Here is a 22,772-nt window from a genome sequence, read left to right as displayed (position 1 = left end):
GTTATTCCAAAGCCCTAGGGGCTGCTGCCACAAAGGCTCGGTTATTATATATTTTATTTATTATTTATTATGGTATGTAGCCCTCCAGAGTCCAGAGCTGCAATGAAAATAAATATTATTGTCTTTTCTTGGATGTCTTTTAGCTTTTATGTATTTTCATTTTATATCTTTTACATCTTTTCCTTATATTTTATATTTCATGTTTATTGTTGTTTGCACTGGGATAAGAGGGAAACGCAATTTCAATTCTCTGCATGTCCTGTACATATGGCAGCATTGATAATAAAGTTGACTTATTGAAATGGCATTGAATTATAGCATTCTTCTTTCTTTGATTTGAGTCGTGGCTACTTCAGTATATATAAATTATTTATAATATTTAACTAGATTATAATGCTCAACTTAAACATGCTGCAGAACTTTACATGAGGAAATCCCATGTTAAAATGTCCAACTTTCCAGCAGAAATAAACATGTTCACAGCCATTTTTGGTTTCTTGGTTAGTTCTGGGTTGGTAGGTGGAGGGATCACGTGAAGGTGATGCAGTCTCTTGGAGCAAGACAAGACAAGACAAGACAAGACAAGACAAGAAATATCACCACATACCATAGACATCAAGAAATATCCAGGCAACGTTTCAATAAATGGGAACATCACCCCAAAAAAGCCATTTTGACCACACAAGTGACTGAGTTTGAAGTTTGGACAGTCACTACATCCAACGTCTTTTCCTATTTTTTAGATTAGAGGAAAGAGGAAGGACTGCCAACGTGGCGTCAGCCAGCGCATAAAGCCTGTCCGTTCTTTATACTGTCAGTGCTTACGATCAGTCTCTTTCTCTCTCTACAAAAAATTAAAAAAAATTGATTCATGTAATTCATTCTGTGAAGTGTGCTCTCATGTTTCCTGGTATTTATTATGGAATCCAGCTGCACAGATGTGTCAGCAGACTGACTTCTACCATCTACGTAAGCATATATTATACTATTGTTTCACAATTTCCTCTTCTGCAAAAAAAAAAGAAACACACACACACACGCGATAGATGTGTATTCTAATCACAGCCCATGTCAGCAGTCCATTAAAAAAAACACCATGCACTCAAACAACACAGAATACTGTAAAACAACATTTTGGTGCTTTATTTAACATGTTTGTTTAATATTTTACATATTGTGATTTCCACTTTTGCTCACCTGGTCTTGTCTGTTGTTGCTGCATGTTCAATACTGTACAACATAACAATAATAATAATAACAATAATAAAATGAATGCCAGCTTTCAAACCCATTTAACTGAGTGCATATGTATTAAATGTTACAGTATTTCTTTGCTGATTAATAAAAAAAAACATTTCACATTTTTAATAAATATAATAGTTTGTGATAATACATTACAGTATGCCTGCTAACAGCTCGTTGAGTCTAGTTCTGTAGCTATTTGTTGTTTCATTAAAAACAACAGACGCCACACTATCAAGCAGCTTATGTATAGTACATGTTGAATTCGAGCTGTACAGAGAAAAAAAAAATACAACAAATACAATTTTCTGGTGTCGAGCAAGCAGGTTACGTTAAAGACAGATATCAATGAAGCAGGAAACATGAACATCTTTTTATATTACATAGCTAATATTTACATAAATCCTCTGCATGCTACCCTTGGACAAACCAGGGCTTTGTGATATATTATAACTTGTCCATGTACATATTTGTTTTATTATTTCAACCTCCACCGCATAATGTAAACAAGACCAAAACCAGTTGCTGGAGGGGATATACAGTTATCTCCATGTAATCTGTATCTACACACACAATGTTTTGCTTTAAATGTTACATATTTGTGCTACATGTCATTTTTCTTTTCGCAGAACACACAGGTGGTTCTATTACTATTACTCACTTTCTTTCCTTACTGGACACGATGGAAGTATTTAGCAATATTAAACCACATCCACTCTCCCTGATGAATTTTTTTTTTCTTCCTATCTGGTCCGACTTTATTCAAACATGTCTAAAGTGACATAAACAGTAACTGGCAGCATTTTTTCTTGCTGTTTCACAGGAGCTCGCTTGCATTGCTTAATGGCCCTCGGGGCTGGAGTTTCCACAGAAGTCTGACTTCGATATGGGCTGGAGAGGACGTTCTCTGAAGGAAGCAGCTCTGTGCATTCCTCGGGAGAAGATGAATTTTGTGTCCCTGCAAGTTCAACCGGGTCTTGCTTTTGTATGTGTCCATCTGAGACTGTGGCTGGATCAACGTATTCCTCTGTGTGGTCACTGGCTGGGTGATCATTGCACCGTGGGGCGAGAGGAGAGACGAGAGCTTTCTCTGTGTAAACACTGTCACAAGGGCTTTCGGTTGGATCTAGGAATGGCGGGTAGGAGCATATTCCCTATGGACACATCGACACATTGACACAAACATAGAAAGAGTGAACATAAAGTTGTACTTTGATACAGAATCATGACAGTGGTACAGTGTCTCCATACATCAACAGATGACTTAAAAGGTCTGTGAAAATCATTAGAAGATTACAAGTAAAGTATTTTCATTTTCTCCTGGGAACAATCTACAATTAAAAATACATGATGGATAAAGTGAAAGGGAAAAGTTGACAGCAGATTTAATCATTTTTTGACTCTGCCAAAAGAAACAGTTCAACAGCTGGAAGCAAGGAAAGGGACAGGAAAACACTCGACAGTGATCAAGAGGTCTAGCTCTGGAAGTTTGGGGGTAGAGGAGTATGTTCATGACATCTATCATGAACAACTCCCCTCACCTCCTGCATGAGGCTGTGGGGGCCTTAAACAAGCTCCTTCAGCAACAGACTGCTACTCCCACCATGTAAGAAGGCTGAATTTCCCCAGAGCGGGATCATTAAAGTCTATCTTATCTTATCTTAACTGGACTAGGACTGTTGCTTATCATAAACATAAACGTTTCCTGAGCACTAACTTGTGAGCTACTTTTTTATCTTTACCATATGTCGAGAGAAGACTGGCGACATATGACCTCCTTTATCTTGATGTGTTTTTATAGGAATTGTTGAAATGTCATATTTCTTTCATTTTTTAACATTTTGTCCCCGCTACAAAAAACACTAAGTAACCGTTAAGTACGATAAAATTGTAAATGGTGTGTTTTGAACATACACTACTGCTGCAAAGTTTGTTACAATCTTATATTGATGATAATAGATGAAGACCATTAGTGTAACGTTAACGTAATTGTTATTATAACACCTGTAAAGCGGAGCATGCATCAGCAAGTAGCTAAAAGTCTCAGTGCTGTTGAGGTCTACAACTTCTTTAGACTTGATTGATTGAAATTTTTATGAATAACTGCATAAAATACTTTAAAATGTTGATTTAAATGCTTAATTCTTCCTGTTGGGAAATACAATTTACAGTGGGGCTGCAACTAGCTAACTCTGATGATTATTTTCCCAAATATAATAAACTATTATTATTATTATTTTACTAAAAACGGTCTAAAAATAGTGAAATACTGTATGTTTATTAAAATGTATTAGAACCAAACGCGACATCTTCAAACTGAAGTGAAGGCTGTAGATTTATTTACACTTTTTCACAATTATCCAATAAAAAAAGCAATGCCTATTTTTCCTCTTTAACTACAAATGACCTAGAAGTGAATTATCTTAATCTCTCAGTCACTTTAAAACAGATGTACTTGTCACCTTTTCATCGCTTGACGATCGCCACCAAGCTAGAGAACTGTTACAAGGGTTAGGCACCGGCTTCTCCGTGAACTTCTTCCACCTAAAAAAAAAAAAAAAAAAGCAGATTTTCAGCTTCACAATTTCTAAATTTAAAAAAATCTAATGCAATATGCAAAGACTGAAATGTCTATCTATATCACATTTATCTCTGACAATGAGCGACAGGTGAAAAGACTGAAACTTACTGAACAGCACAGCATAATCCAAGAGATAACACAAGGATTATAAGGATGCCTCCGCAGATGCTGAGTGCCAGGATGAGCCTCGGATCTGTCAAAGGAAAACAAAAAGAAATGAATCAGGCTGCTGCAGCTCGTTGACCACAAAAAAACTAATCTCTCCAGTGCTCTAAGAAGAATGACTCATTAATAGGAAATGCCAAATAATTTAGGGCTATGGCAACTGGGTTATTCACATTTTGTTTTAGTGAGTAACGTGAGTCATGTGCGTACCAGAAACTAGAAATTAAATGTTAAACTCTTATTTGTGAAAATATTTAGATATAAAACAATAGTTATATTCCACGTAAGCTTCACTGCTGTTTTCTGCTGTATGGTGCCGCCTCGCCTTCGACAGCACTAGAGCTCTTACTTGTAGCTGCTTGCGTGCTTGTGCCTGTTTTAAATTGTTATCTGCCAGCTGTTGTGAACCAGATGAGGGCAGATCTTAATCAAAGCAGGATTGTGTAAGTTTTGTTGGACTGTGACTACTGTAGCCACACGTGAATGGCGTGAATGATCGCTTCCCGTCTACTCATGTGTGAATATACTGACAAGTCGTGGCAAAAGATGAATGCTTAATAAACAATGGCAAGTTCCATGATGATCTGCAGGGATGCTGGACGTCAGTCAGAATTAAAGGAGAAGGTACAACTTGTATTTCAATTTCAATCTCCTGCAGAGAGCTGCAGGATCTGGGCAACCCACAAACAGTTCATCAGAGTTAAGAAGTAAAGACACAGTAGGTGTTTCATAGAGGAGAGAAGCGTCACTACTACTGCTATAGAACTGTAAAGTTCAGGCTTCCTACTCTCTTTCATTATCCCCTTTCCTTTTCATAAAGGATGGTCCAGTGTGTCCCGGAGGAGATAAGAAAGGAAGCACTGAAGCAACTTTCCTTAGCATTTAGAGAACAGCTCTTATCATGTCCACTACGTTTCAGTCAGTTAGGAACCTTCCTAAGATCGGCTGGGTCTAAAAATGGTAGTTTATATAAAATAAGAAGAGGACAAAAAGTTAAAGCTGTAGCAGCAAAAGCTTAGAGTGTTGAAATAAAGTGTTTTACTTGAGTATGTGCTTGTAAGAGGGAGCATGTGTTTTTCTCATCATATAATTTGCATCAGAGCTGCAGACTGCACAACCAAACATGCCAAAGCATGCACGTCACACCTCATGCACCTGTTGAGTTTAAGCACAAAACAAACAATCCAGAGGCAGATCTGTGATGAAATCTGCAATTTTCATCACAGATCTGTGACTGCAGCCTGTCAGTGCAGGAAAGTACACCGCATTCATTAGGAAGGAAGGAAGCCCTTACAGAATACCCACCAAATCTTTTGCTTGTGAACAACTTGTTCTCGCTTTGGGTAGCCCCTGTAAGAGCTGTGGCTTTGACGTAGACGTTGTATTGGGTTTCTGGATTTAGGTCTTTCAAAACAAACTCCTGCGTTGTGTTACCTACAGTGACATCTAGAAGAAAACCATAACAGAAATGCCATAAACAGGAAATACTTAGCTTCAGTTGGGGTGCAAACTTACAAACGAGTCTGTGGTGGACTTACTGAGCTGTGGTCCGTCCTGTGTACCGTAGAAGATGGTGTAGTTGACTATATCACCACTGCACGGCTCCTCTGACTTCACAATCCAGCTCACAACGGCACTTGTGTCTCTAGCCTGAATGTTGTCGATAGAGACATTCCCTGGTTCTGTATGTACGGATCACGTTTTCACAATCAGACAACGCGACAAAAGAAACAATGTTTTCAAAATCATAATAAAAAACGATGGAAAGTGATGTAACCTCCGACTCTGGAGCAGATCTGATGGGCCGTCTTGCCGTGACCCGTCTTGTCGTCAAAGAGGGGAGTCACTGTGATGTTGTATGGCTTCTTATCCAGGAGATCTGTAAGGAAGGGAAGACTGCTCTGAAAATCTATGATGGGAAAAGCCATAGATGTAATTCTCCTTCCACGACTGGTCCTGCTTAGTTTTTTAGCCACATTAGACGTGTAGCTTTAGGAATTAGTAATGTTTCTGTTCAATAATTAGATTGTCATGACATTTTGGAATGACTGAATGTTCCCCAGAGACAAAGTCTGCTGGTTTTGGTGACCCCATAAATTTTCCCACGGTAAGTTGACATTTTTTGGGTTCTTTACATTTTCTTTGGGGGCTTTTTTAGATAGCAACATTAAAGAGATTACAGGAAATGAGAGAAAGGAAAACAACAATTGTCCCAAGCCAGGATGTTTCAGCCTTTCAGAGTCAGTATCCCAGTCCCTAAACCACAGAGGAGCCCCGACAACAATTAATGTCATCCAATCCAGGATGATTTAGTATGTTCTTTGTGTGTTTGGTGTTTGTACACCCTGTCGATTTTATTCCTGTTTTTACTGTAACTGGTGTGCTGTCTCAACTGGGTCTTTTTGATCTTAAGAAACTTGCTGATTAATTAAAGGTTACATGAATAAGCACAAGTGAGTTCCTCAAACGTCCACTTGAGGCTGGCTACAGAAGTGAGTCAGTCTCCATAAGTCCCCATGTTTAACTTCAACTTCACAGCAGAAATAAACATGTTTACAGCCTGGTACAAAAAACAGTTTTGGTCTGTGTAGCTAATTTCCCCGTTCATGACAACTGTACTGAGGGTGAATTTATATACAACTCACCTGTTCAAATTATATTCAGGCTTAAAGTTTGCAGAATTAAAACCATCTTTGATTGACAGGCTGGTGTCGTTACAGGTGGCTTGGCGGCAACCAGAGCTGCAGATTTTGAGCTTCTAAACGGCTCTTCAGAAACCCATGGTTGACGTCACAGATACGCTGTCCATCCTTTTTACAGTCAGTGTTTAGGAGTTTGGGGTCAGTTTATACTTAAACAATTCATATGAAAGGTTGGGGTAATTAAAGAGATTTGAGAGATGCAGAAATGTTAAATCTACATTTTTTTGGAATACATTCATAGTGTTGCAAAAGTGAAAAACAGACCACACAGTCTAGCCACAAAGCGTGAAATTGGTGATTCAAGGTTTGTGAAAGTTTAAAGTGTGGCTGTTACCAGTGAAATTCTTGTTGGTGACGTCTGCTGCATGCCATACTGCTCTCTCTCTCTCCATGACTCAGATTATATCCACAAGACTCATTTCGTGTACCAATGTTAAGACACATAAAGTATTTAATACACATCCACCTTTCTATCTGACATGTGTTTCCTTCTCTTGCCTCTTGCTCTAACTGAAGTCCACCCAGCTTGGGCAGAAAGGAATTCGAGCTGTCATCCTGGGATTTTGTATTGCTTTTGATTTAATCGTGATTTAGTGTCATGGTTGTTTGTATGATGTTGTTAATAATTCCCATGGATGTTTAGGGTTGGGTACATTCAGACAGGATCGACACTGCGGCAATGGGTCGGAGTTGCTAGTGCTGTGTTTGTTTTGAACAGAACCGTTGTGAAATCAGGGTAGAGTATCAGAGTTTAGTCCATGAATTTACCTAGATAGTTTCAGAGACATTTCAGGCTGACCGTGGAGGTTTGACTGGTCCAATCGTTTGCACTACCCCAACTAAAATGAAGGGAAAACCTGCCATTCTGTCTGGATGTACCCTAACGTTGGGTACATCCATCAACTATTACACATGTCCGTTGTCTAACCTACCAAACAGCGTTGCATTAGTGTACTTGGTCTCCTTCCAGTAGTATTGATTGCCATTGTGGGTGTAGTCGATCATGTAACCACGGACAGGCTGCAGAGGAGCCTTCCAGCTGACCAGAATACTGCCTTCATGGGTTGAGGTCTGGATGTCGGTAACTTGAGGGAGGCCTGCCAAGTCAGAAGTGATAAGAAGCTAATTGCTTGACACTAAATCACTAACGTGCATCAGGGCAAAGCATTATTCCATTAAAATGAAGCAATATTCAGCATGAACTGTAACCCATTAGGAAGGCAAAATCAATAGCATTAAAACTCACTCTCGTCAATGGCTGGAACATAAACTGAGTCCTCCACAAGAGAAAGGGATTCATTATGGAAGGCTGTGAGATTTATTCTGTGTGCTTCTTGGTTTACATCAACGTCACACATTGAACTGCCACATAAAGTATCTGTATGGTTTACTCCAGTCATGAGGTCCTTGTAGGGAGTCTGTTTGATGGTGTAGGTAAATGTCTCTTGACACGATGAAGGAATCTCCTGCGTACAGACAGTTTGAGGCACTTCAGTCAATAAGATATGTAAGAGGCATATGTTCTAGGAAATGTGGGTTGAATTATGAGTTTTGCAAAATTAGGAAGTGAAATTAAAAAAATAGGATTTGTAAATGCAGTAGTGTGAGAACTTCCTTACCGTCCACATGGCATGAACCTTTCTAATGCCATTTTTCTCTGCTTCAGCTACCTTTCTCCACAGGCGCAGCCTCACATCGCTCCCTGTAACCCGTTTAAAACACATTGAAAACAACAGGACCACTGCGCACACCTAAAACAGGTTTGAGCTCAACAGCTGAAACTGCAAGATGATGCATCATTGATTCACCAAACTTTGATGTAGAAAATCTCCCGGGTCGGAAATTACCTGTTATCAGTCATCTAAATTAATTTTAACAGTCACGCTATGCAGTACTTGTTGCAGACAGACTCAACTGTATTAGGCGTACCTCGAAATATTCACATACAAGTCCCATCCTGAAACTCAAATGTGCCAACAGCTCTTTCCGACTTTCATTCCCTCACAGAGGATATGAGCTCTGACTTGTTTATTGGAGGCAAAGTTAATTGCACATACATCAGCACCATTATTAGCGTATGAATCATGTTTGGTTTTTCTTAGTATTAATTCGTGGGAGGGTTTGAAGAAATATATGTCAGTAGAGCTATTCCTGTTAGTCTGAGTCATCAGAATACCATTTACAACCATTTACAGTGTATTTTTGCTGATTTTCAGCAACATCCTTAAATCGACTAAAATCTTTCCAACATTTAAAATTGGATTTTATAAACATTTATAACTTTTTTGTAGTTCTAATATCTCCTGTAGAGTTATCTTGAAATACAGCAGGTCTGATTCGAGTCAAAGAAAGCTGTGATAATCAGCAACTCGAAGCTCTAATACGACGCTACAAGCTACATGCTTTTCTAAGCAATAAAAATAACATAGTATGAACAATTTATTTGTTATGAATGAGTGCTCCTTGAACTTCATGAGCACCAGGACCACAGTGGTGTCAAATTATTGTTGGCTACAAAAATTCAACAATAATGTAAAATGTTAAGTAAGGCATAGGTGCATAGCCGATTTAGTAACCTCTCGTCAGTCTTAACATTGTTCTTACTTTTTAGTTTAGTCAGAACCGTCTCCTGGCTCCAAGCACTCCAGGGGGCCTCCTTAAGAGCACACCGGACAGCAAACGTGTAGTTACTGCAGGAGTCGATGTTTTCAATGGCCACTTCAGATGTTTCTGTATTGACCAGAGTCTTATTGAGCACCTTTTTGGGGAAAAAACAGACAGATTTCAGTTTAAAACATCTATTAGGGAGTCTGAATCTAAAGTTTATTTACTAATGCAGTTAAAATGAGGTTTGCGTCTTACCACGGGTGTTGCTTCATTGACAGCCTGGAAGAGAAATCACCACAATCAGCCATGAAACAGGATTTCAGTATCAAAAACAGCTGTACTAGTTTTTCATTGGTAATATGGTGATCAAAAAATCAATGTTTATTTACCTCATTTAGTTTATTTTTTTTTTTGCAATTGCTTTAATCAAGCATTATTCATTACACTGGCAAACACAATTTTTGTCGAGTTAGGTCTGACAGCTGTTTTTAATTTTTGGGTGCGGAATCCAAAACTGATCTCAGTTTTTCTCTATCATGTCAAGTCTTTGAAGCATAGGATCCCCATTTTCTTAAAAAAATATGAAAAATATGACTGTACTTAATCCCCATTTTCTTAAAAAAATATGAAAAATATGACTGTACTTAACAGATATGTGCTTGTTTTCTCGCCAAACCACAGGGATACCAAATGCCAACTTTTCACTTGTTCCTTTGGTCCACATCTGTAAACTCTCCACACACTGCTTGCACACTTTGTGAGGGGCCCAGGGCTTTGTCTTGATCACAGAGTTTTACTTTAAAATATGCAAAATATTCTTGTTTGACAAATGCACTGATGTTTGCCTTCCTCTGACTTCAAATGGTGAAACTAGAACAAATATGGCAAAAGGAGTCAGGGTTGTTTAGGCGTTTACGACGAGAAGTAGCAAGAGCAGACATGATCTGTAACAAAGGAAATATATACCTATGGAAATAAAAGACTAAGATGGAATAGTTACAAGCTTTGAAAACTACAAAAACAGCATCAAACCAAACAGAACTTACAACGGTATGCCCTTTGCTCATCTGGAGGGTAAATTGTGACGTGCTAGAAAAAAACTGATTGAAATTTTGGAATCGGCATGCCAAATTTAGCTTTAATCCGCATAAAAATCTAATTTTATTTCAAATTGTTCCCCAGTCTTATTGTTCAGAGTGTAATTACAAACAGACACAGGGAGAAAAGTGTAGCATAGCTGCAACCTCCGCGGCTGTGAAGTGAGGGGTCAATACAGTTTCCACAGTTTCATTGTTGCTTCCAGAAAATGCTTCAAATGCTACATTGAGGAGATCAAAGAGAGACATACAGTACCTTCCTGTATTTGACTTGACAGTTTGTTGTCATTTTATGTGACGCGATTGTCCACGTAACCAATATACGATCCGAGGTGGTAGTTACCTTTAACTTTGGTCTGGTAATTTGCACTGAGGGAATATGATTATGAGGACACATGAAAATTCAGAAAGGTACAATGTTAAAACACAAAGGGATCATTGAGAAATATATTCCATCTTCATGGTACTTACATATTTTTGATGGGTGAAATGTATAGGTATCAGAGGATGTGTTCCAAGCAGCAGTTTTAGCTCTCACAGTAACACTGAAATTGACTGGCAAGGGTATTTTATCACTTATTTTAAAATAATCCGATATGCATGTTGTTTCATGTGATTTGCAGATTTCACTCCAGGATCGGGCTAATGACGACTTACTGAAAGAAATACATGTTGTGTATATTTAGTACTTACATCAACAAGACAAAGCGTTAAGCCTGCATCAGTTCTTACACAAAAGAAGGAAAATAAGAAACCCACCTCAGTACAGTGTAGTTTATATTTCCTTTTTTCTGGTGCTCCCAGTTGCACATGAACTTATCTGGTAAACCTGGTCTGTCCTGATTACTATAATACAACATGCATGATATGTTTCTGGGTTTTGCTGTAGGGAAATAAAAGCAAGTCGGTTATGTCATGCATTTTAAGTTTTATCATATAAGTTAAAAAAAACAAAACAAACACTTCTTACAGTACGATCTGATGATGGTGCCCCCGAGGATACGCTCAGTGTCTGCAGTGTGGCATACTAACTCGGCTTTGGGGTAAGTGAAGTTCCTCAGTGACAGGACTGTGCGCGAGGAGTTGATGGTGTTTGACAGGCTTTCATCCACACGTGTGCCGTTCAGTGTCCAGAAGACTTTGCTATGAACACATGAAGTCTGGCACACTATCTCGATATCAGATCCCACTTCGATGTACTCATCTTTAGGGACGACATTGCAGGTGCTGCTATGCAGGCCTACGAGAAAAGATGATGACATTAACAGGCCAGCTAGACATTTTAGGAAATACACTTTTTTTGCAGAGAGATAGATGAAAAGATTGATTTTCAGCCTAAACTAAACTACATATGTATTCACTTGTTTGTGCTTGAGTGTTAGCTGTTACTGTATGTGTTTGCTGGTAGTAATTCCCAGAAATAGCCAGTGAATATTATAACAGAACAAAGATGTTTCTACAATGAAGCATAGGGCGTCACTTCCAGTTAACTGATGTTTAATTCACACAGAGAGAAACCCGTCATTCCTTATCTTTCAACAGGATGAGATAATAGACCAGAATGGAGCCACGGTGTCTTGATGGATCTAACAAGCTGCTGTATGTGAATCAGGATGCTCTTTGTGTTGGTTTGTTTTGTAAGTTGAATAACAAAGCATGCCATTAGATCACTGCTGCCTGTATCCTGTATGTCAGTATCCACCACAAGAAAACAACCCACAATCCTTCAGAGTAACGAGTTCTCTGCAGTCACTCTGCAAAAATTGGCGGAGAATACCGGCAGAGCCATTCTGGCAGAAAAACTAAATTTTTCCACGAAAGCTAAATGTGACAAAATGTTGTGGTTATTTTCAGCGTGAGCTGCTCTACACGCGGCAGTCCATATTTATGATGTCTTATGACACTGTGGTTACGCACTGGACTAGAAGATCGCACAGTCTCTTCTAAGACTCTTCTAAACATCTGGGTTTGTTGCATGACACAAATCTGGTATCTAGAAATGACATATCCTTGAGCATTTGCACAGCATGAACCAAACTTCTAGACTTTTTTATAGTGGTGGTACTTACTAATAGAAAATCTGTCATGTCCAGTTCCCAAGATAAGAAATACGCTACTACAACAAATTTTATATCTTTTATTGTGTCTTTAATCAACATTTACTTCTGAAGCTTTATTGGAGCTTAATTGTTTTCTGCCGGGCTCTTCTGTTGTAGAGCTATAATAAAATCTCTTGCTGTGCTAATGTACTCATATTGCATACTGAAGTCGAGTCGATTTCCACCTGCAACTATTTGTGTAGTAACGGGAAGTGTTGTGACCAACCACCAACTCCTTATTCGATGAAAACTGGTAGATTTGGACTTTTTTTTTGGCATTTTATTGTTGGTGGATCAGTTTCTAATATTGGAAGGGACAAGCAGACAAAAGTGAAGTGAAACAGCATTTGGAAACCCCAAAACAGGCTACCACGCGATATTATACGATACTATATCATTCTTTTTTCCCCTGACAGGCAATTAAGCCGAGATTGATTGTATGCCTCTCATGCACTCAATCTCATTTTAAATGCCTGTATATCACTGTGACTATTCTGTGTACGAGACACTCTTAATAGTTGTAATATCTCATCCAAGCTTAGTGAAGGAGAAGTATTGAGAATCTGGTTGCTTTGAAGTCAGAGAGACACCCAAAAGAAAGACATAGCAGCCAGCTAATATTACTTATTAGTTCAACAGCAAGAAGCCCAGCTTGACTCTCACCAAAAAATAAAAGTCTCTTTTACTCTTCCTCCATCAGTGTCCCCTTCAGTCTCTGCGCCTCTGTTATTATGTCCATAGAGGCTGCTAAGCCCAGTTACATTGCCCACTCACATCAGCTCCGGTTCTGGCATGACACCAGCTCCGTTCCCCATCAGGATTTGCCCCGGGGCCTGAAAACCACCTCCTCACTAATAGTCCAAAACGCAACAGTAGCTACAGTTCACAGCAGTTTCATTTACTGTTCATCAGGAAATCAGAGGGAAGAAAAACATTTTTTCTCCGTAAGATATGATCCAGTTTCACCAGAATAGTTGATGGTGTGGGACTTGGCACTAAGTCTAAAGCGTTGTATGAGTGTGAGATAAATAGCAGTGATGTGTCGTTCGCGAACGAGCCGGCTCTAAGAGCCGATTCTTCAAAGTGAACGACAGGAACCGACTCCCGTCGGGAAGAGCCGAATCTTAAGCTGCTCCTGCTCAGAATCCATGCAGGCAGGTTATTTTGATGGACGCACCATGGAGCCAATTGCAAGCAAGGACAGACTAGGATCATACCATTATGTGAAAGAAGGACAGTGTCTGTGGGTGTAGTGGTAGAGGAGTAAAGAAATGAGAGAGAAGAAAAAGTGATAACTAAAAAAAAAAGAAGCATCATCTGGCTGCATTACAATGATTTTGGAGACTGCAAGTGAGTGCAGAATTTGTAAAAATGAAAATATCCGTCAGAGCAGAGACAACAACAATCTTGCACACTTAACGAAAAATTGCTTAATAGCACACAAATCATTCACAATTGCGAAGTTAGGCTAATATAGAAGGCTAAATACTAAATGAAGAGCCATCTGAGAGCCGGCTCTTCGAAGGGAGCCGAGCCAAAAGAATCTGAAAAGAGCTGAACTTCCCATCACTAATAAATAGTGGTACATGGTGCAATAACAGACGTACAGGATGCAGACTTGGAATGACAGAGACACCACTCACATAATAACAAGTCTGTTAAAATGAAGAAAACATCTGTAATTTAATGTTACACAACGTGGCTTTAAGTTTATCCCTCAGTAACGCTACACTGGCCAGACTTTTGGAAAAAAGTAGCAGGCACACACTGCAGTTTTATTTCAGCTTCAAGCCCTCGGTAGACAATTAAGAGCAAGCCAGTGATTAATGTATTACAGTAAATATGTTCCATCTGAAGCCACCAGGTGTGGTCATATAGATACAATACGTCATTTTGTTTTTTTCGTGTGTGTAAATGTTCCCACTAAACTCCAGAGGAGGTGAAATCTTACAACAATCATGAAAACCAACGTAATCTGCTGTTTCTTCCAGTCATTAATTCCATTAAATATGTTTAGTATCGAGGATAAAGTAGATTCAACTGACATTTATTTACTCAGAGTCAACTCTTTATTCGCTTTACTTTGCAGATGACGCACAGAGCATTGGCCTCAATAAACTGTTGTGTCTGTGGTCTGTGGGTTTTTTTTTTTTGTTTTGTTTTTGTCAAAACCTCTGCAGCTAAAGTTGGAACCCAACATTTAGGAGAGATTTTCTGCTGCTTTCCAGTAGAGTAATTTCACAATTATATATTTATATGTCTCTTTTGACTTTGTTTCAAAAATGTGTTTTAACTTACAAACACTACCAGAAAAAAATACCACAGAGAAAAAGTTGAACATTTAAGGTACACCTAAAACACTTTAACTGTACGGTTTGAGCTGTTTGACCATACAGATATTTAAAATATATGTATATATATAATAAATCTAATAAAAAAAGGATCACCTGGGAAGTGAAATAGTACAAAAAATAATGTATAAAGCTGTTGTGGACGTGCCATTGCAGTAGAGATGTTCTGACTTCTAAGGCATTCAGTCAGTCAGTTGAAGCTTTAGCTCTTAGCTGTGGTGTCATTTAGTGTTGTGTTGTAAACTGATGGGCTCATTGTATGTGGTTACGCACTGGACTAGAAGATCGCACAGTATCACTTGTTCCTTTGGTCCGAACCCTTCTTCTAAGTCTCTTCTAAGACTCTTCTAAACATCTGAGTGGAAAAAAATGTTCTGTCTGTTGCATGACTTCCTAATCCAAACACAAATCTGGTATCTAGAAATGACATATCCTTGAGCATTTGCACAACATGAACCAAATTTCTAGACTTCTTTTTATAGTGGTGGAACTTACTAGTACACAATATGGCATGTCCAGTTCCTGAGATACGAAATACACTACTACAATACATTGTATATCTTTTATCTTTTATTTATACCTTTAATCAACACTTACTTCTGTGACTCAAACATGAGAGTCAACAAATTGGGCTAGTTTGGAAGCTTAATTGGAGCTTATGTTGTTGTTCTGATTGAAGCTTACTTGTTTTCTGTTGGGCTCTTCTGTGGTGGAGCTATGATACATTTTAATTTTAATTTTAATAACATTTAGTGTCGGACTGTTTAATCTACAACAACAACAACAACAATAATAATAATAATAATGTAAAATGCTGATTGGATGAAGGGATTATTTTAATTTGGTTTCTACCAAAATTGCAATTATTTCCATTTTTAGCAGCCCGCACTGACATCAGATTATGAAACTAAAACAAAACGAGCATTTCCCAGAAGTTCAGAATCCGACAGTCAGCAGCTCTGCCTTTTAACACAACGCTTCACCTAACAGAAGTAATATAAAATAATATAAAAGGTTTACTTACGTTTACATGCAGAGGGGATTATAATTAGGATGAAAAGAGCGAGGGAGGAATACATGTCTTTCGTCGCAGTGCGAGAGCTCAAATAAATATCCCCTTAAAATGCATGTGGAGCTGTGGGAATGTATCCAAACGCGCAAAGGAGATGAATTAAACCTGCCCTCACTGTGTCTGTCTTGGCAGACGGCACCCTAAACTGCACCGCATGTTTTCCACTAACTGTTTCAGCCATCAAGTAACAGGAACTGAAGCAAACCCTGAAATAAACGGGAGGTATTACTCAATCCAGCTGGAAACACAACGTCTTAAGAGGAAGTGAAGTAAAGTTGTGGACAGTGTGAAGGTTCAGCCCTTGGTGCGGAAGCCAAAGGTTCGAGTCCGACCTGTGGCTCTTTCCACACACACACACACACACACACACACACATATATATATAGATATATATAGTATGTATATATAGATATATTAGTATATATATTAATATGATCATATGATACATATATAGACACTGAGTATACACACATATATAGGCAGGCGAACTAACTAAATAAATAATGGTTACAGATTATATAATAATATAATTGTTATATGTACTATTCTGTTATTATTGAGTTTGCTCTTAAAAATATGAACATCATCTGCTCAGGTCTTCCAGATGTGGACCACAGTAAAAAAAAAAGACACCTCACTGTGGGGGTTTTGTTCTGACTTTAGATGTAATTAAAAAGGCCACAAGCAGAAGGCTTGAGGGTCCTAGAGGGTTTGTAGGTTAACAGGTGGGAGCAAGACCATTATCAGCTTTATAAACCAATAAAAGGATCTTTAAAAAAAAAAAAAAGATCCTCTCTTTCTGGTTGGTCAGCAGACGAGCAGCTGAGTTTTGGAGTAACTGTAACTGAGCTAAATTATACTTAAAGAGACCGGAAAGTTGAGTATTACAGTAGCAGTAAGTTCTGCAGAGATAAATATGTGCATTAGTGTCTCTGTGTTGGTTTGAGAGATGAACTAAAGTACAGTATTGATTAAATGTAATGACTTCCACCACTGCGAAAGAGAAAGTGTAGATGAAAAGGATTATAACATCATACAACATGTCAGACTTGTTTCATGTACATAAATCTCCCATCCTGCAATTATAATCAAGTACGGTTGGTTCTGTTTATGCATGCAAAACCAATACAAAGAGGAAGACGGTGTGCACAAACCACAGGCACAAATTCATGCAAAGTACCCCTGAACCATGCACCAGGCAGTGGTCACCTGTATAACAATGTAAAGACTGGAGGGGAAATGTATTTCTGGCTACTTATTAATAATTAGTAATGAGGATCCCCATCAACTGATGCTTCAGCTGCTGCTGCCAGTCTTCACTGAATGTGACAACTTTACTTAAACTTACCTGAGGCCTGCAGGAGAGATTGTGCCTGACCCCTCAAACTCTGGACACAAACTTTGCGAGGCACTTGACCAAAATCTCACGCCACAACACTGACACTGGCTCTCAGCCTACTCCCCACAGACCTTACACATCACATTAACATGAAGTCCACTGACTCTGTGCATTACATTAACAAACACTGTTTATTTAACAACTTTTGGACGAAATATAAATGATTTTTGCATCTTGTTGCACAAACTGTTCAGCTCTTTTATTTTAAAAACATATTGTACATATATTTATATCTTGTTTTTACCGTTTTTACTTAATATTTGTTATGCACTAAAAAAAATCCAAAGTCAAACACTTGCTTATAATAAGTCTCAGATTCTAATATTAGACTAGCTGCCCTACTTTTGTGTTCACATAGCGCCACCTAGTGCTTAATAGGCTAAACGTTGCCGGTTATGAAAATATATCTGAGGAGACAAATAGTTTACACTTCAAGAAAAAATATCTATTTAAATATCCCGCATAGTTTATCGCATTTAAACACAATTTAAAAAAGGAAAAGATTAGTTTATAAACAGGTGTAACGCTACATTTGGTATACCGTGTAATATAGTGCGGATACCCCGGAAGTAGTTCCAGAGCGTCTGGCAGTTGACGTTGCTAGTGATCGTTTAATTGTTTAATTATCGTTTAATTTAAGTCGTATGTAGTTAATTTTTTACAGATATAATAATAAATAGTGAATAAATATATACAATATAGATTAACGTTGCTCGTTAGTTCTTGCGTAGGAAGTATTTCCGGGGCAGTTTATAACTCGGACACATAATACACCGTGACACCGTCAGACAGTCATGTCCACCGCGGTGCTCGTAGCCGCGGTAGTCGGCGGTGGAGTACTGCTCCTTATGCGCCGCTTGTTCCCCGTCCAGAAAGCGGCGAAGCTGCTCCGGTTTCCCGCTGGCACCATGCGAGGAAAGACGGTGATTGTGACCGGGGCTAACAGCGGGATAGGGAAGGCCCTAGCCGGGGAGCTGTTGAAGCTCCAGGCCCGGGTGGTCATGGCCTGCCGGGACCGGCGCAGCGCCGAGGAGGCGGCGAAGGACCTGAAGAAAGCAGCCGGACCAGAGCAGGGAGAGGTGGTCATCAAACACCTGGACCTGGCCTCTCTCAGGTCGGTCCGGAGGTTTTGTGAGGAGATTCAGCAGGTGAGATGATACAGCCAGGTGAGCAGGTGACGTCACTGCAGGTTTTTATGTTTTGAATGGTCCAGTTTGTTCCAGGTGTTTCCCAAAACAAAGGAGAGCATCATGGGTAAAGGGACTGTCCGTGGTGCTGAACTAAAGTGTTACTGTTATACTCTCATGTATTATGTAATCTGATTTGTATTTACCTGTACATGAAGGTAAACGCAGGATTACACTGTTGTTGTTGTTGTTGTTGTTGTTGTTGTTGTTGTTGTTGTTTGAGGTGCAAAGTCAGGCCCCATTCAAAACTAAACAAACTATTTTGTATGTAACTAATCACAATTGTTATCGAGTTAGGTCTGACAGCTGTTTTTAAACTAATTTTTGGATGCAGAATCCAAAACTGATCTCAGTTTTTCTCTAACACGTCAAGTTTGAACTATAGGATCCACGTTTTCTTAAAAAAATATGACTGTACTTAACAGATATGTGCTTGTTTTCCCTAAACAAAAGTCTGTGCAATGATATTTTTGCTCTCTTCAACTTTTCACGTGTTCCTTTGGTCCACATCTGTAAACTCTCGACACACTGCTTGCACACTTTGTGAGGGGCCCATGGCTTGTTGTCTTGATCACCGAGTTTTACTTTAAAATATGCAAAAATATGCTCGTTTGACTAATGCACTGATGTTTGCTTTCCTCTGACTTGGAATGATGAAACTAGCACAAATATAGCAAAAGGAGTCAGGGTTGTTTAGGCGTTTACGACGAGAAGTAGCAGGAGAAGACATGATCTGGAACAAAGGAAATATATACCTATGGAAATAAAAAACACTATTTGGAAGAGTTACAAGCTTTGAAAACTACAAATTGATTGTTTCTCAGTAAATAAATATTTCCAGTATCTCGGACCAGGACCTCAAATCTGTATCTTACAGATACTACAGTACATTACTTATATTAAATGTATTTAGTTCCACCACTGCAAAAGAGAAGTTGTAGATTAAAAGTAACCTGCATAAAACAGTTAAAGAGGAATATGATTAAAACAAAATTATTAGTATTATGTATTATTCACCCATCCTATCTAATAAATTCAGTATATAAAACATGAGAAAACGGTGAAATCACATTCCCCGAGTCCTTCGGATGTCTTGTTTTGTCCAACCAGTATCCTCAAATCTCAAAATATTCAATTTACTGTCATGTAAGACAAAGAAAAGCAGCAAATTCTTACATTTAAGTACCTGGTACCATCAAATATTTGGACTTTTTGCTTTAAAGATTATTAAAGATTAAGCGATGCAGCTCTAATCTCAACAAATATGTCAGTGTGCAGCTATTTTCAGCATGATTATATAACTATTATTGCATAGTGTGCCATACTATACACACTGTCAAATGTTTTGTGCACTCTTTATTGTAATCTTTTTAAGGATTCTGCTTCTTGATTGCCTTTTTCTAATATTATTTTATAATGCAGTCCATCTGGGTTTCAGCTCATCGGCTTCAGTTTCATACAAAGCTGGCTCTCGTGTAGGTCTCTCTCTACAGGGTGACTCTGACCATCGTCTTCCTGCAGCTCGCACGTCTGTCTGCAAAGTGTCCTTGGGGCTAAAAAAATCCAAATGATCCTGCATGAGTAAGCCAGCGGGTTCGGTGTGCAAGTGCATACGTGTATGTGCACGTCGGGGCAATGTAAAACCTTTTGTACTGAAGCTGAAAATTTCTTTACAAATGCAGTACATCTGCTCAGGGTCTGTTGTGCATGTATTGCATAAGAATCATCATTATTATCAGCCCCTAATGTCCTCTAATTTATTGGCCCTGATACATATTGTACATCCAAGTACTTTTGGTTAACTCTTTACAAATACCTGATGCTGATGCTGATGATTAAAAGCAAGTTTTTAAATGAGCTCCTCCCAATTTCTGGATCCATTTCATCACGTTGGTCAAAGAGTACTCGCATAGTGTTTCTGTAAAATATTATATACCTAATAGTAACATCAGCTTATCCTTTCTTTGTCACGAGCCAACAGTTACCGCTCGCATCCACTTGGTGTCTCTCAAACTTCTGTATTTCAGCGTCGAGGCCCTGAAGGAATGACTGTGCTTTAATTAAGGCAGGTACAGTGTGAACATCTCAGTCAGTTATGTAAGGCACACAGACAGCGCCAACAGCACTTGAGGGATAGATGTTGGAGATTAAACTCCGTGCCAAGGCCAGTATTGTAATTCCAGATCCAATCCAGTCCAGCAAAGGAGAAAAGCTACAGTAATGATGCAGAGTTACAGACGTTCGCAAAAAAGATCCCAAAAAGATTTGAAGAGTTAAGAGTTTATTCTAAGCAGGGAATAAACCTGAGTTGTCTCTTGAACTAAACTGAAGACGAAGCGACTCACCCTTTTTTTTCTTAATACAACAGCGCACCCCTACGCCCTCTGTCAATCGTATCCGCGTTTTCGCACTTCGCATTTTGTAATTCGCACATCTGGATGCTATATTAGTTCATTTTGGCACCACGATCTCAGTCTCCACCCTCTGAGGGGGGATTTCTCAAGTTCAAGGTCTTCACTGGGGAGAGTATTCAGACTACATTTATTGTTCCCGAGCTACATGCTATAGTGAATGTTCTCCTTGATTAAAAGTGATTTTTACAAACTCAGACTAAACATTAAGTTTGATTATGAAAGTATGTTCATGTAAAGGTGTTTCTGGGGTATTTGTATTTAAATGATTTAATATTCTTCAACCCTTTAGGAGGAATCCAAGATCGACGTGCTCATTAACAATGCCGGCATCTACCAGTGTCCCTACATGAAGACGGAGGATGGTTTCGAGATGCAGCTCGGCGTGAATCACCTGGGTCACTTCCTCCTCACTCACCTCCTGCTGGACCGCCTGAAGGCCTCGGCTCCAAGTCGCATCGTCGTGGTTTCCTCTAAGCTTTACAAGTACGGTCAAATCAACTTCGACGACCTGAACAGTGAAAGTAACTACAATAAGTCTTTCTGCTACAGTCAGAGCAAGTTGGCCAACCTGCTGTTTACACTCGAACTGGCTCGCCAGCTGGATGGCACCGGGGTCACGGTCAATGCTCTCACTCCGGGCATCGTGAGGACCAAACTAGGCAGGCATGTTCAAATCCCTTTCCTGGCAAAGCCGCTGTTCTACCTCGCCTCGCTGGTCTTTTTCAAGAGTCCGCTGGAGGGGGCCCAGACTCCACTCTATCTGGCCTGCTCCCCTGAGGTGCAGGGAGTGACGGGGAAGTGCTTCGCCAACTGTAAGGAGGAGGAGCTGTTGGCCAAAGCTACAGATGACCGGGCAGCCAAGAAACTGTGGGACGTAAGCAGGAGGATGGTTGGGCTCGCTGACTGAGCAGACAGTACTCGGAGGACTCGTGTGTCCTTGGATAAAATGCTTAATCTCCAGAAGCCCCAGAGACACTGTCCTACGAGAGGTGGCATGTGAAAAGACTTGATTGCCTCCTTGGAGACATAATTATTAACTGAATGACACAGCGTGCCAGTGAAATGTGTAATTGAACATGAGTATGATGCAGTGGGTTGATCCCAGAATGTGTGAAAAGATTTGAATTAAAATAATGTGAAAGTCAAACGAAGATGCCTCGTGATTTTCTATTAATCGGCTGACTGGAGACAGCTGTAGTCGTAAACATTTTGACTTTTTGACTCAGGAAGGTGGGGAACCACGCTAAGAAGGAACATTTGGTGCTTAATAGTATATTTTTCTTTCAAAAGTACAACATTTCAGTGCAAACAGAAAGTGAAAGTACATTACATTTAGTTGCTTTTATCCATAGCGACTTACAAATAGGGAAACAATCAAAGTACAGTGTGTTAGTGCAGCAATAAGTACTACTCACATAGAAGGGGGATAGATTTAGCATGCCCAGTTGTTGGTAGTGTTGGAAACGAGGTCCTCTCTGAAGAGCTGGAGGTCTTCAGGAGGTTTTTGAAGGTAGAGAGGGGACACCCCTGATCTGGTAGGAGCTGGTAGGACGTTCCACCAACGGGAAAAGTTTGGATTGTCCTGAGCGTACGGGTGGCAAGGCAGGCCTTGTTCTTTGGAGGAGGTAACAAATGCCTGTATGAGGACATTCAAGTAAGCGGGTGCAGACCTGGAGCGGAGTAACGTGACCATTTGGGTTGATTGAAGACCAGGCGCACATCCCCCAAGTTCTGGATCATCTTCAAGGGTTTTACTGTGCAGGCTGCTGGATGACCACAGCCTGTATCAGGAGTTGGGTAACACGTTGAGTCAGGCCTGATTTTCCTGTTCTTGTAAAGTGCAAAGCGGCACGACC

General features: G+C 39.5%; 2 protein-coding genes across 2 annotated transcripts; one reads left to right on the top strand and one right to left on the bottom strand.

The window, feature by feature from the left end:
- Positions 1–1,117: 1,117 nt before the first annotated feature.
- Positions 1,118–16,164, bottom strand: LOC104934385 (interleukin-31 receptor subunit alpha). The gene is made up of 16 exons (XM_010750033.3): positions 15,869–16,164; positions 11,365–11,634; positions 11,154–11,277; positions 10,866–11,050; positions 10,651–10,763; positions 9,553–9,576; positions 9,295–9,448; positions 8,310–8,392; positions 7,937–8,156; positions 7,623–7,787; positions 5,766–5,867; positions 5,527–5,670; positions 5,294–5,434; positions 3,932–4,016; positions 3,705–3,786; positions 1,118–2,396 (listed from the first exon to the last, which is right to left on the bottom strand). The coding sequence occupies exons 1-16, from the start codon at positions 15,921–15,923 to the stop codon at positions 2,001–2,003; spliced, it is 2,343 nt and encodes a 780-aa protein (XP_010748335.3). The 5' UTR covers positions 15,924–16,164; the 3' UTR covers positions 1,118–2,000.
- Positions 16,165–18,056: 1,892 nt separating this feature from the next.
- rdh14b (retinol dehydrogenase 14b) lies at positions 18,057–22,059 on the top strand. The gene is made up of 2 exons (XM_019263276.2): positions 18,057–18,463; positions 21,206–22,059. Exons 1-2 carry the CDS (start codon positions 18,110–18,112, stop codon positions 21,821–21,823), a joined length of 972 nt encoding a protein of 323 aa, XP_019118821.2. The 5' UTR covers positions 18,057–18,109; the 3' UTR covers positions 21,824–22,059.
- Positions 22,060–22,772: the final 713 nt, after the last annotated feature.

Source organism: Larimichthys crocea, chromosome XI (genome assembly GCF_000972845.2).
Source record: "Larimichthys crocea isolate SSNF chromosome XI, L_crocea_2.0, whole genome shotgun sequence".
Taxonomy (NCBI): Eukaryota; Metazoa; Chordata; class Actinopteri; family Sciaenidae; genus Larimichthys; species Larimichthys crocea.
The sequence above is the reverse complement of the archived record's forward strand: the minus strand, read 5'-3'. Positions and strand labels throughout refer to the sequence as shown.

Coding starts and splice junctions, on each gene's coding strand:
- LOC104934385 (XM_010750033.3), bottom strand. CDS start 15,923: ATGTATTCCTCCCTCGCTCTTTTCATCCTAATTATAATCCCCTCTGCA. Junction 11,051..11,153: donor ATAAACTACACTGTACTGAG/GTGGGTTTCTTA, acceptor TATTTCTTTCAG/TAAGTCGTCATTAGCCCGAT. Junction 7,788..7,936: donor TGTTCCAGCCATTGACGAGA/GTGAGTTTTAAT, acceptor CTGACTTGGCAG/GCCTCCCTCAAGTTACCGAC.
- rdh14b (XM_019263276.2), top strand. CDS start 18,110: ATGTCCACCGCGGTGCTCGTAGCCGCGGTAGTCGGCGGTGGAGTACTG. Junction 18,464..21,205: donor TTTGTGAGGAGATTCAGCAG/GTGAGATGATAC, acceptor TCAACCCTTTAG/GAGGAATCCAAGATCGACGT.